Source organism: Malurus melanocephalus, unplaced genomic scaffold, assembly GCF_030028575.1.
Source record: "Malurus melanocephalus ecotype Western Australia unplaced genomic scaffold, MMel_1.1 scaffold_730, whole genome shotgun sequence".
Classification (NCBI taxonomy): Eukaryota; Metazoa; Chordata; class Aves; order Passeriformes; family Maluridae; genus Malurus; species Malurus melanocephalus.
Window position 1 is genome coordinate 153,055 of NW_026623962.1, and position 13,337 is coordinate 166,391.

The 13,337-nt window shown below is 52.4% G+C and overlaps 1 protein-coding gene across 4 annotated transcripts in view; it reads right to left on the reverse strand.

Annotated features, from left to right (window-relative positions):
* Nucleotides 1-13,337, reverse strand: part of ARHGAP26 (Rho GTPase activating protein 26) — a 104,033-nt gene that overhangs the window by 14,754 nt on the left and 75,942 nt on the right. For all 4 annotated transcript variants that reach the window (XM_057384655.1, XM_057384656.1, XM_057384657.1 and 1 more), the window contains exons 18-20: nucleotides 12,678-12,837; nucleotides 11,131-11,269; nucleotides 6,888-7,041 (exon numbers count right to left, since the gene is read on the reverse strand). In XM_057384655.1, the coding sequence (XP_057240638.1) occupies nucleotides 6,888-7,041; nucleotides 11,131-11,269; nucleotides 12,678-12,837 (453 nt within the window). The remainder of the gene's footprint in view (nucleotides 1-6,887; nucleotides 7,042-11,130; nucleotides 11,270-12,677; nucleotides 12,838-13,337) is intronic.

Below are 13,337 nucleotides of genomic sequence, written 5' to 3' on the forward strand. Positions count from 1 at the left end.
TCCACAGCAAACCCAGATTTCTTTGGGATGCAGAATCTGACACCTCATTTTTGCTGTGCTGTCCCCAACATTTTCTCATCAATTTTAACATTTCCCATGACTCCAAACAGGAGAGGAAACACATTTAGGGTAACTTCACCCCAGTCTGTGCCAAATGCCACAGGTTGACTCGAATCTGCTGGACCAGTTGATGACCAAGACCCCTCAGGCCCCAGCCCCAAAGATGGGCAKTTCTGCCTCTGGGGTGTCCCAGGGCTCTTCCCTGTTCCCACAAGCAACGTGGCAGCATCTCAGACCTCTGTGGGGAGATGGAAAAGATGCAAACCCAGGGCAGCCACACGAGAGGAGATGAAATAATTGAGTGTCGTGACCCTGCCTGTGAACCAACACTTCAGGCAGTAAAAGACTGGACTGGGGACCCAGGGCTGGGGGCCACCCAGAGCACCCCAATTTCAGCCATTCAACCCCACTGGGACCCCCATGGACTCGGGTGTAAACCCCCTGTTCCAGCCCAGGGCTGCAGCTGGGAAGAGGTCTGCTCCTCTYAAAGACCAATTTAGATAAGGCTTTTCCAGAGCTGCTCTAAGATTTTACCTAATCCCCCAAAAATGCCATTTATTGTTTGGCAGCGCAAAGATCCGCCCCTGGGGGCTGGCCTTGGCGATCCAAACCCAGATTAGGCAGAAGAGCAGAGTTTTGGGATCTGGGCTGAGCTCTGAGCGGCTGCACGGAGCAGGATGGAGAGAGATGCTGCACCTCAGGGTGCCCAGCACACACTGGGGGCTCAGGGCTCAGCCCCCCAAGGAGGGCAGCAGGGGACACAGAGGTCCCCAGGGAGCCCCAGCCCTGCCCTGCTGGCCCCAACACGCCTCTCCCAGCTCTTGGCTTTCTCCAGAGCCGCCGTGGCTCCCGGCCAGGCGGCCACAATGCACTGGAAGGAAGAAGAAACAGCTTTGTTTTGCCCAAAGCCTCACAATTAATCAAGTTCCTATTTCCTCGCAGCTCCACGTTCCCCACCCCAAACGCGCCAGGCAGCTCCCAGCCATGTCAGAGCTGAGCACAGGGTYTGCAATTTCACGTGGACAGAGAAYCAGAAAATGAAATGGAATAGAAATGTCTTTGCTACAGTGAGAGTGCAGTGCCAGCTGGGACCCTGTGGAGCAGGCTGGCAGCCCCCTCCCCACCAGCACCACCCCTGGGACCCACCCTGGGCACCAGCTCTGCCACCCAGGAGGAACACACGGAATCCTGAATCACTTTGGCTGGAAAAGACCTCTAAGATCATCGAGTCCATCCTGTGCCCCATCCCCACCCTGTCCCCAGCCCAGAGCACTCAGTGCCACCTCCAGGTGCCACCTCCAGGGATGGGCACTCCAAACCTCCCTGGGCAGCCCCTGCCAAGGCCTGAGCACCCTTTCCATGGGGAAATTCCTCCTGATTTGGACCCCTCTGAGCACAAATCAATCTGGTTTCATAATGGCACATAGCAAAACAAAACATCAGTGCATTGCCCTGGTCTTTTTCCAAATTAAAAGTGGGGTTGAATATCAGAGTAGGAAGAAAGTGGGTGAGAATYCAGATTCCTCAGGGACAGGAGAACTTGATTTAGGAGCAAATTTCTTAAACAGAAATCCCAGAGATGCCATTTCAGAGGGACATTCCCAAAGTGGCTGCCGGGAAGGCAGGATGAGGGTGGGACCCTCTGCACCTCGAATTGCCATTATTCTTCAGGAATATAAACAACGGGAGCCACTGAGCAGAGAAAGCTCAGCAGAACAAGGGCCTGAGAGCACAGGGACAGGAACCTCAGGTCAGGCAGGTTAAGGACTCATTTCTGGCTCAGCACAGCCCCTCTGATGGGGGCAGATGGGCAGACACAGCACAGCAGGCACAGCCTGGTGTCTCCTGCAGCTCTGTCCAGCTGCCCTGGAGAGGAACCAGCAGCATTTAAAGGTCTGCTTGCTTCTCCTCACGTGCTTTCGCTTTCGTGTGTCCCAGCTGATCGCTGCTGAAGTTATTTGCATTTTTAAGAGACTAGTTTTTCATAAAAAAATCCTACCCTCTCCTGTCTGATCCATTGTCCCTGGAAGTGTCCAAGGCCAGGTTGGACAGGGCTGGGTGACCCTGGGATAGTGAGAGGTGTCCCAGGTGTCCCTGCCTGGGCAGGAGGAATGTGAAGGTCACTTCAAACCACAGCAGTCTGTGGTTCCAGGGTTCTGTGATGCTGCACTTGGATTTGGGATGGTGAGGGACCCCAGAGCATGGAGCAATGGGAGGAAGGTGCAGCATCACCCCAGTCCCACGGCTCTGCTGTGCCACCSCTGCCCCACAGCTCCCTCCCAACCACCTGGAGAAGTCCCTGATGGGGACTGTTTTGCAAGTTCTGGAATATTTGAAATTCCTCTCGTTTTCAGGCATGGAAAGAGAAATGTTCAATTTTAACTGGGATGCCTAATGAAGATTTATTCCAGTCCTGCAAATCAAAAGCATGTGGGAATAGCCACTCTTCCTTGGGGTAACTGGGTTACTTTTTCATGACCACTAGACCTTAGATCTGCTCCTCATTTCCTTCCATACCCATAGAGGGCAAGAAATAGCCATACTTGGTCAGTGAGAAAATGAAATTAAATGCAAATAGACATGTACTGACTAAATCTGAGTTTCCCAAGGTTATTATTTCCCTAAATGCCAAGTCCCCGGGGTGAAGGAGGAGCAGCATCAGCCTGGGCCAGGGCTGGCAGCCCCATGCCATCAGTGCCCTGAGCCCTGAGGGTAAGGATGGGCACTGGGAGCACTGACAGGGCTGGAGACAGGGATCAACAGGCAGGGAAGGGGGTTAACCTGGCTCTATGGGCTGGGCTGGAACCGGCCAGCCCCACCCCTGCCAGGCAGGGACACCTTCCATCATCCCAGTCTGCTCCAAACCCCATCCAGCCTGGCCTTGGGCACTGCCAGGGATCCAGGAACAGCCACAGCTGCTCTGGCACCCTGTGCCAGGGCTCCCACCCTCACAGGGAACAATCCCTGCCCAATATCCCATTTATCCCTGCCCTATCAGTATGAAGCCATTCCCCATGTCCTTCCCCCACCTCAGATCTGCAGTACAGATCCATGCTGGAAACACAGTGCYTTCTGCTTCATGCTTTGACCTGTTTGCTAAGGAAGATGTTTTCTGCACGAGCAGGATAAAGACACCTGAAAGGACACAGGAACCTGACAGGACACAGGAACCCAGCCCTGCTCTGATCACAAATCCCCACCCGGGCTTTGGTGGCCCTGGTCYCCAGGCGGCCACAGCCGCAGTGACAGCTGCTGGCACGGGACAGCAATCCCGCTGACTCACCCAGTACAACTCCTGCCCAGAGCGCTTTTTCCATAAAAATAAACCCAGCCCTAATAAATAAATGCATTCCCATTGTAAAAGCCTGATTGGTGGCTGGGAAGGAAGAGCCACCCTGCAGCAAAACAGTTTCCCTGTGGATGGGAGACTCCAGGGAAAGCAGGTCAGAGGGAGCCCATTTCCCCGGGGAGGGGACAGGGGAGCAGTGCTCAGGGGGAAGGAGCTGAGCCCAGCACAGGCACTGCTGTGACAGAGCTGGGAGAGAGCCCCACTCGCTCACGAGGGGATTTGGGAGCTGGCACAGCTCCTGGCAGAGCAGAGCTGGGGGGTACACGAGCACTGAGCAGGGAGCCAAGGGCTTTTGTAAACAGAAGCTCAAACAAACATCTCTCATTTCACAGATGGTGCTCACAATTTACAGCTGGCACACTTRAAGGCCACCTTGGACACGCTGGTGCTCGTGGCCGCACGTGAACCTCAATGTCTGCACTGCAAGGGGCTCCTGCTGGAACCACAGGAGTTACTTCCACAGGAACATCAGCAGGATTCCTTACAGGAAGGAAGAWCATCAGAATGACCCAGCTCCTTTGCCTGCAGCTCCACGGTCTGGGTGAGCACAGCTCCCAGCTCAGAAGCCAAAGTGCAGGAGAGCCACGGCCCTGCTCCACAGCTACAAACTGCACAAAACTCTGAACAACACAAGAAAAACACCCAAAGTGCTGAAGCAGAGCTCAGGGATGGCTCTCACAGCACCACAGAGAAACTGGCAGCGTTTGAAGGTGCACAAAACCCAAGGCACCTGCAGAGCCTCACCACGGCCACAGATCCCAAATGTGGGCTCGGTGGTGCCAGGGGAGAACCAGAGTCCCCGGAATGGCAGCAGCAGAGTGCCCCAGTTTGTCCAGGACAGAGTGCCCATCTGCCCCAGGACACAGTGCCCATCTGCCTCAGGACACAGTGCCCGGCTCCCCAGGCCGCATGCAAAGCCCACAGTTTCTCAGCTGCCTGCACAAACAAAGTGTCTTTATGGAGCCATTATCGGGGCAGCCCCGTGGAGCAGCGGGGCCRGAGCTGCTGGACACTGGCACCATTCACACAGGCTGACCCAGGGCAGGGCTGGGCACAGACTGGCAGCTCTCCTCGCCCTCCTCATCCTCACCACTGCAAGCCCAATCCCCAGTGAGGGCAGAGCCCCATGGAGCTCTCAGAACCACGGGCACAGCCCCTGCTCCTGGGCACCCACAGTGACACCCACACACACTCAGAATAAAACCATTTCTCATTTGGCTTCATTTCTCATTGGAAGATTGGATTAAAGATGTTTGATAGAAATATTGGGGGTCACACAGATTATTTGTCTTGTGGCTTAGCCCCCTTCAGATCCATTTTTAAACCTTCAGCTCAACACAGACCAAAACCCTGCACATTCCTGCAWGTGCAGAAATGATCTCACAATCCCTGTGTGGAAAAGCACCAGATGCCACCAGCACTGTCAGAGCCACAAGCTGCCAGTGCTGCCCTGCTCAGCCCATTTCACCTCACAGAACTAAAGGCTCCTGAGCTGGCACAAGCACCTGGGGCAGTGCCAGCCTGCTCACCTAATCCCTTGGGAACAGCACGGTGCCTCCGCTCCCCAGAGCCTCACACAGCTTTAGCCCAGYTTTTCTGCTGAATTTCTTTACAACTTCTGTTAAGAGAGAAATTATTAGCAAAAGGCAACTCTTGGAATCTGAAAAACTGTGAATTTGGCAATCAGTCCATGTAAGGTCCCAGCAAGAGCCAGGCTCACAAACCTCGGTCTGTGATAAGACAGACCATTTTTTTCCTTCTTGAAGGATAAATAAACCAAAGCCATCCTGTTGTGGGAATGGGAKGTGGCTGACTCCAGAGCTTCAGCCAGGCATGACAGACAGAGAGGAGCACCTTTACTCGGTGTGTACTATATGTAAAGCACAACCTTGATGTGGAGGTGTCCTACCTTTGGGTGCTCTGTCGTGCCCCACGGCGCTTGTGGTAGGCAGCCCCAAGGAGGCTGAGGAGAGGCTGCTGTGGGGCTGCTGCAGCTCAGGGTTTAGTGGCAGGAGGATGRTGATGGAAGCAGAGCAGATGGTGAAGCTGGATGAAGCCTGTGCCTGTTCCACACTTACCTTCCTGCCTGGGAGAGCCACGCAGGGCCTGGAGCCGTCCCACACTCTGGAGTGAGAGCTGCACCCCAAACCCAAACCCAAACCCAAACCCAAACCCAAACCCAAACCCAAACCCAAACCCAAACCCAAACCCAACCCAGCCAAGGCAATGGCAGCAGTGTCACCGTGTCTGCAGTGCCTGCTCTGGCACCGGCCATGCCAAACCCTACTGGTGCCAACCCCAGGAAGGGCCCTGTCTGCCTTCAGGGCATGGGGGCTGCTCGGGATGGTGGCACTGGAAGTGTCTGGGGCTGTGGGAGGAGCAGGGGGTGAACAGGATGGTGGCCCTGGACTGGGAGGTCACTGGGGTGCTGTGAGGGAGCAGCAAACCCCAGCTCATCCACAGGGAGAGCCCAGAAACACGGGGAAATGGCTTCATCTACCCCAGATCTGAAACAGGCAATCTGCTTCATCTACCCCAGATCTGAAACAGGGGAATTGCCTCAGGTCCCTCAGATCTGAAACAGGGGAATTGGCTTCATCTACCCCAGATCTGAGCACGGGGAAATGGCTTCATCTACCCCAGATCTGAAACAGGGGAATCTGCTTCATCTACCCCAGATCTGAGCACAGGGAATCTGCTTCATCTACCTGAAATATCAAACAGGGGAATCTGCTTCATCTACCCCAGATCTGAGCATGGGGGAATCGGCTTCATCTACCCCAGATCTGAAACAGGGGAATTGGCTTCATCTACCCCAGATCTGAGCATGGGGGAATGGTCTCAGCTCCCTCAGATCTGAACACTCTGGAATCGCCTCAGCTCCCTCAGATCTGAGCACATCTCCACAGCACAAGGAGGGCAGGTTCTGTGGGAAAATGCTGCGGGGCCTGGCAGGAAGGAAATTCCCCCAGCGGAGCCGCCATCGYGCGAGGGCTCCGCCGTGGCAACTTCAGGGACTTCATAAATAACTCGGCTGTCCCCAGGGAGGCACTGCTAAGGTCACTGTTTTTTCCCTTGAACTTTCCAGATGAAGGAAGCAATAGCAGAAGCAACAGCACAGATTTGGCCGGAGATCAACTGTACTGACAACAGTCACAGGATTGAACTCAGAAGAAAAGTCCTTTGTGTGTGTTGGAGTTGTCACCAGATGGGCTGGGCAGCACTGGGGAGCTCTGCTCAAAAATATTGCACATGGGCAAAACCATCAGAGCAGGAACCAATGGCAGATGTAACCCACAGTCACCAACTCCACTGCTCAGACCGAGTTAAAAATGCAGGGCACGTGTTTGGTGCCCATTAAAAATTAAAATATTCAATTGTGTTCTTCAGCAAACTGCTGAGATTGAGAATAAGAAACAACTCTGATTAAAGATTAAGGATGGAGAGTCTATAAAACACTAATTACCACTGTACTTACAGGGAATTTGGCCTGTTGGGTTTAATAACTTCTAGTTCRAGATCACTCGAGTTCAGGCTGGGCTGGGGAGCGCTGTTGGAGTTGAGGAAGCTGTTCACGTTTGAAGAGATGACRGATTCCAGGCTGGAGTTGATGATGCTGTTCCTGCTCTCCTCTAAAAAACACCAAAATCCAAGAATCATCAGCTGCCACTGCAGACTAAGAAAGAGCAAAAGGCTGCAAAGGCATCGAGCATTCCCAAGAAACCCTGTCCTGTGCAAACAGGGACATCTCCCCAGAGCTCAGCTTGCTACAGACACATCTTACATTAAACCACAAGAAACACTCTTTGGCTCTTCTGGATTTAAGATGCAGCTACATTCAAATGAACACCATTTTTAGTAGAGAAACAGGCACTTTTCTCAAAGCATTAATACCTCACATTGTCAAGGGGATCCAAAATGCCACAACCTGAAAGAAATTGAAATGTAAACTATTTACAGGAATAGGTGACTGAAATCAGCTCCCAAGGGATGGAATGTTTGGRTGACAGAGCAGGAAACCCCTCAGATCAGCAACAGGACAGATCACCCAGTTAAAGCTGCTTCAGTCTTCAACACCAACTACTGTCCCTTTCCTGGCCAGGTCTGAAGGGGAATGGGATCAGTCTCTGCTCCATTTCAGCTCAGCACTTCTGCAATTCAGAGCAGCCATGGAGCAGAAGTTTGCCTTTGATCTGATGGGGAATGGGATGTGCTGGGGAAGTGCTGCCATTGCTCTGCTGACAGCCAGAGCTTCTCAGAGATCCCTGTTCCCTCCAGCACATCTGTGAGATCTCCCCATGTCTGTGTGACTGCAGCAGTGAGAAATGACAATATTGTGCATCTCAGAGAGCCCCACAGCACGGGCCCCCTCCTCAGCTCTGTGCCACATCACCCAAAATCCCATTAACTCATTTCCAGGAGACGCCTTTGCCGTAATTGCAGTTGTGAGAAGCAATTAGCAGCACTGATGGCACGAGAGCAGCCCCAGGCAGAGAGGGGCTGTTCCTGGGATGCTGATTTCCTCAAAGACAGGCACCAGCTGGAAAACACAGAGTCCTACTTCAAGGATTCACCTCTCCAAAATTATTTGTCCAGTGCACAATAACATGGTCAAACTACAACCAAAAAGCATGCAGTGATAGGGAATCCTAGCTCTCAATCCCTTGAAATTCCACCTCTTTTTGAATGAGGAGAAYGTGCAATATTAATTTGTATCCCGTGCACGTACAAAGAGTGCAAGAGGAACTCCTGGGTTGTGTGAAAGGTTAATCATGAGCACACAGCAGAGAGGAACTGCCTGTAAAACAGCCTGGCACGAGGCTTGTCTCTGCCACCACTCCAAAGGGAAAAGCCACATCAGCCAAAGGACTGGAGGTGCCCAATGCCTGATCCTTGTCCTGCTCCTTCTCTGGAGCTGCTGCATCCCCTGGGTACCTGGGCAGAATCAGCACCTACAGGACAGCAGGAAGGGCTCAGCTGAGGTCGAGCTCATCTTCCAGAGATGAGCCAAAGCCAAGGATGGGTGATGTTGATACACATCAACATGTTCCTGAAACTGGAKTTCATTAATCTTGGTCAGCCATGAGCCACCATGGGAACCAGCAGCACAGACAYTTCTCTGACTCAGCTGTGAAAGTTGAATCCTCTGGGCTCAGAGGGCACCAGCACCTTGTKGTGAAAAAGATGATCCATGCAGAAGACAAGGAGGGGAAAGTGAAGAAAAGCAGAGCACTGACCTCCACAAATACTGACAGGCAGATGTGGGAGCCAGCAGATGAAATAAGAGAGACATTAAGCTGTCTAAGGACCTAAAAACCCCAAATCCCTCTATTTTTGTGTCTGTCAGAGCAGGTTTTAGCCAAGCCCAGGGATTGCCTGTGCTGAGCTCAGCCGGTGCTGAGGCCCTGAGGAGCCCTGAGGGGCTCCTGACCTGAGCCCCCAGAGTGTACACTGACAGCAGCTTTATTTGCAAACATCTTGTGCCCAAGGCTGARGGCTGGGAATAAGCTCCCTAAGCTTGGCAGATCAGAGTGGATTGTCCCTCTAATCTCCACAGCAGCCAGGCCAGCACTGAGTTAGGAGCCACAGACTGGGAGTGCTTCAGCTGAAGGGGAAGGCAGATCAATGGCAGAGTCTGAAACTCTTGCTTTATTTTRTTTCCTCCTTTTTAAAAGGCTGAAAGTCTATTTTGCTTCATGCTTTTGAAAGCCTGTGTGAAGATTTCTTCACTGGGAAGTTTAATTGGTTTTACAGCTACAAGAGCAGAGCTGCCCATCAGCTCAAGAGCATYTCCAGCACACAGAGGGCAGAAGAGCCTTTCATCCCTTACCCAAACTTTGTATTTTCATTGGGAATTCAGTCAGGCAGAGCCACTGGAGCCTCAGCAGAGCCTTTGTGTCCAGTGTGCTCCTGATAACTGATCCAGGGCACTTTGGTGACAGTGACCCCAGGGACCAGAGTGGGGATGACAAAAGAACTGATAAGGAACAAAATGGTGTTTGCTGTAYTGGTGACACTTGTGTCACAAGAGCCACTCCCTGGGTCAGATCTGGACAAAAATGTAAATGTTTAACAATAAAATAATCACTATAATCATAGTTAATCATGATTATCTGATCTGCTCCCTGTCCATTGGACAAGATAATTTTTGACTTACACACAGCTTGGTATGATGAAGGCAAATGAAAATGTTAGAAAGATATTGGACTTTGATTAACGTATTTCAAGTATGGAAAATCCACTGTTCCATTTAATTTCTTTTAATGTCAAACTGCTCCCAGTCTTAAAAAAAGTGCACCCTGCTCCCATTTTGAATGTTTCTAGCTTTGATTTCAACTTTCAGTTTCCATGGTGCTCAGCTGGGCTTGAACTGCTGTCTAAGCCCTTGTGCTGCACCCTGACTTAGAGCCTTGGGCTGTCTCCAGACCAGTAAGAAAGCAAAGGAAGAAGAACAAGGAAAGGAAACTTCACATATTTCTCCAGTGACATGTGCAGCAGGGAAGGCAAACTCCGAACAAAACAGCGGTGGCTTCCCAAAATCACAGGAGGTTATAGACTGTCAGGAGGAAAAATGAGAAAACATTGCTTCACATGGGAATAAATAAACGCAGAAATAAAGAAATGAGCTGAGAAATAAAGAAATGAGGCCTCTCCCAGGCACGGGGACGGCGCATGGAGGCTCTGGCAGTCTGGAGGCTGGCAGGCCCCTGCTTAGTTAGCAGCAAATAAATTACTGGGGCTGAAAGTTTTCAAAAGCAGCGTTTGATATTTGAGGCTTCAGCGAGAGTCGTCCCACACCATTTCCAGAGCACGCTCTGGGGCCGCCGCTGCTTCCTCAAACCCACGCGGATCTTTCCGACAGCCTCCGAAAGGAGAGTGCCTGGTAATTAACAGTAACTCAATCAGACAAACCCACGTGTTTGGAGAGTCAGCAAAGTCCACAGCGAGCACTSTGTCCASCCTGGGGACTRTCCCCAGCCCTGCCCCGCTCCTGGCTCCACCTGTGCTTGTCCTGCTCACCCAGAGACTCTCCTGCTTTTTACCAAACTGGGAGAGCTCCCTGAGTGCAGCTGCCTGGCTCCAGGGGCACAGGGCAGGAAGGCCCAGAGAGCTGGGARCTGGGTTTGCTGTGTAACATGAAACAACAGCCTGAGCAGACACATTTCTGCCACCCCACCAGCGGGGCTGGGGCCTTGGCTCCGTCACCCAAATATCTGGAGCATCAATTAGTGACAGAAATGGAAAGATGAGCYCCAACATTTTTAAACTGCCATGGTACATAATCCTCAGGAAAATGCCGAACCTCCTGGCCGAGTTTTCCTGTCTGTAAAAGGCAAAGTGCCTGGGGGCATCCCAAAAGGGCCGCGCTGTGGGGACGCCGGCGGGTGGCCGCCCTGGCCACAGGTGTGGCACCCCAGTCCTGGCAGCTGATGGCAGCGATGACGGGTCCAGGAACATGAGAAGGGGACAYGCAGGGGCCCGTCAGGTGGGGAGGGGACAGCAATACTTTATCCCTGCTGAGGCAGCCTCATGTCGAGCCCTGGTTAAGGGCTTGGATGCCRGGAGAGATTCCACTCCCCACCAACGCAACAGCGGAGGAAACCGAAGCCTGACCCTGTTAYGGGATCATCCCTTCCACTGACAGCRGGAAAACTGCATGGGAATGGCACGGGAATGACAATCAGTTAGGGATGATTAGGGCARAGCTGGAGGGCACTCACGCTTCTCGTTGGGCTGGGCCGTGTGGAACAGCGTCAGCGGCCGCTCGCTGCACGAGGGAGGCTTCGACTCCGTGCTCTTCTTGCGGGATAACAGCAGCTGCGAGTTCGACGCTGGAGCCTCTGGCACCGTGTTAAATATCTGTTAAAAATAATAAACAAGYTGTTCTTTGGCATCACCCCGTGGAACAGGACAGCTGCCCACCTGCCTGGGCTGCACCGCTCCACAGCGCAGCCTCCAAGGATGACGGGCACTCAACAGGGCAACGTTTTGGGTACAGATCCCTAAATTCCACATTCCCACTCCATCTGCACTCCTCTTTTTTACCCAAGCTGTGAAGAGCCCTGACACTCTGGCATTCTGCTGAATTTTTGGAGGTGCAGGTGGTGATGAGCAGCCCAGACAGACCAGCCAGTGTCCCCTGTGTCCCYGCACAGCGTGACCCCGGCGCCCGCGCTCCCACGGCTGCAGACCAGCTTGGGAAAGTCTTTGCAACTTCCAGCCACAGCTGTCAGAAAACTGAGTAATCACATTTTTCTCAAGGGGATGAAATTTTAAAACTGCAGGAACCCAAACAGCAGCAGCCTTGYTGGTTGCTGATATTTGGTTATTTATGGTTCCTCTCCTGGACCCCCAGGCTCAGACAGGGACAGTGATCCCTCCAGAGCAGCTCTCTCAAAGTCTCCCTCCATCGCTGGAGTCCATTAAAYCCATTCCTCAGTGTCTTTCCTGCTCTACCTGCCCCTGCCAGACACACAACTGGCATGGCCAGGGTTTCCCAATAGGAAAAGCACATGTTGGCCCAGCTCTCTGTTCAAGAAAAACCTGGATGTGGACTTAGAGCCGTGATGCCACCCCAGCCAGGGCAAGCTGGTTTCTACTTCTGCCTTTGCCACCCAAATGCACAAATTTGTTACTCCTTTCCATTAAAACCAGACTAACAGAAGATCATAATCAGGGAGCGTCTGAATTTAGAAGAAAATGGTATTTTTTAGCTGATGCAGCCAGGGAGGGACAGCCAGGGAGGGACAGCCAGGGAGGGACAGCCAGGGAGGGACAGCCAGGACCACACGGCCCCACCGAGACACCACTGCTCCACTGATGGACCACAACATCCGTGGCCAACAAACACAAATGCATCAGGATCCAGAGCAGCACTGGGGATAAAGCCACTGCTTGGATAGATGCAGATTTAACCAGCCAAGCAGGAGCCAGCTGAGATGTGCACCTCACACTGGTTTCCTTTAGCGCTCACCTCTCTTGAAAACAAGGACAAATTCCCATTAAATAGTGGGAACAGAGGAGAAAGGGAATTTCTGTGATGGAGACACAGACATGCTGACTCACACTGGGCTGACCATAAACAAGGCTGGCTACCAGCAGCACTGCTTACACAACCACAGCCYAAACAGGAGGTGCCAGCTGCCCCCTGGCAGTGGCCACTGGCCATGGGAGACAGGGGGGCCTGGGAGAGGGGCTGCCATGGGCAAAGAAACACCAATTCCTTTCCAGAAACTTCTGACGTGAAAGGAGTGAGGGAAGCCGTTACCTTCTCATGGTTTTCTATTAAAATTTCAATCACAATGTTCTGGAATTTGATGTCCATAATGGCAGCGACTGTTTCCTCTTGAGGTCGAAGCAGCGTCGGCCCAAACACCACACCCAGATTAGCAACAGTCATCAGGTTCTGCTTGTGATTATCTGCAACTCTGGCAAAAAAAAAAAAAAAAAACCAAAAAAAAACCCAAAGAAAATGAAGTAGGTGATGGAACTAATCCACAGGGAACCCCCTCCCTGCCCTCCTTGCCTCGTGGCTGGCACACGGCTTACAACGCTGTTTACATTTTTCACGCTCCTGGTGAGCTCCTTGAAGGCTCAGCCATGTGGAAAAGTACAAATTTAACTGCTGTGTTCCTGCAGATCTTTCAGCCTCCATGAATTGACTAATCTCATAAAACCCCAACCCCACGCCGGCCACTGAGCCTCACGCTGCAAACCACTCCCAGGAAAACATCTTGAATCATTAATGCTTAAAACCCTTCTGAAAACAAATTGTTGGACCWCTGACACACGCTGCTCTCCAACTCAATGAGTGACCTCACATSTTCCAAGGCCAATTCCTTCCCAGCCATTCCAGCACCAGAGTCAGTCCCAGCCAGGCCAGCTGGGAGGCCAAGATGGGGCTTTGCCCTCTGATCCCCGTGCCCCA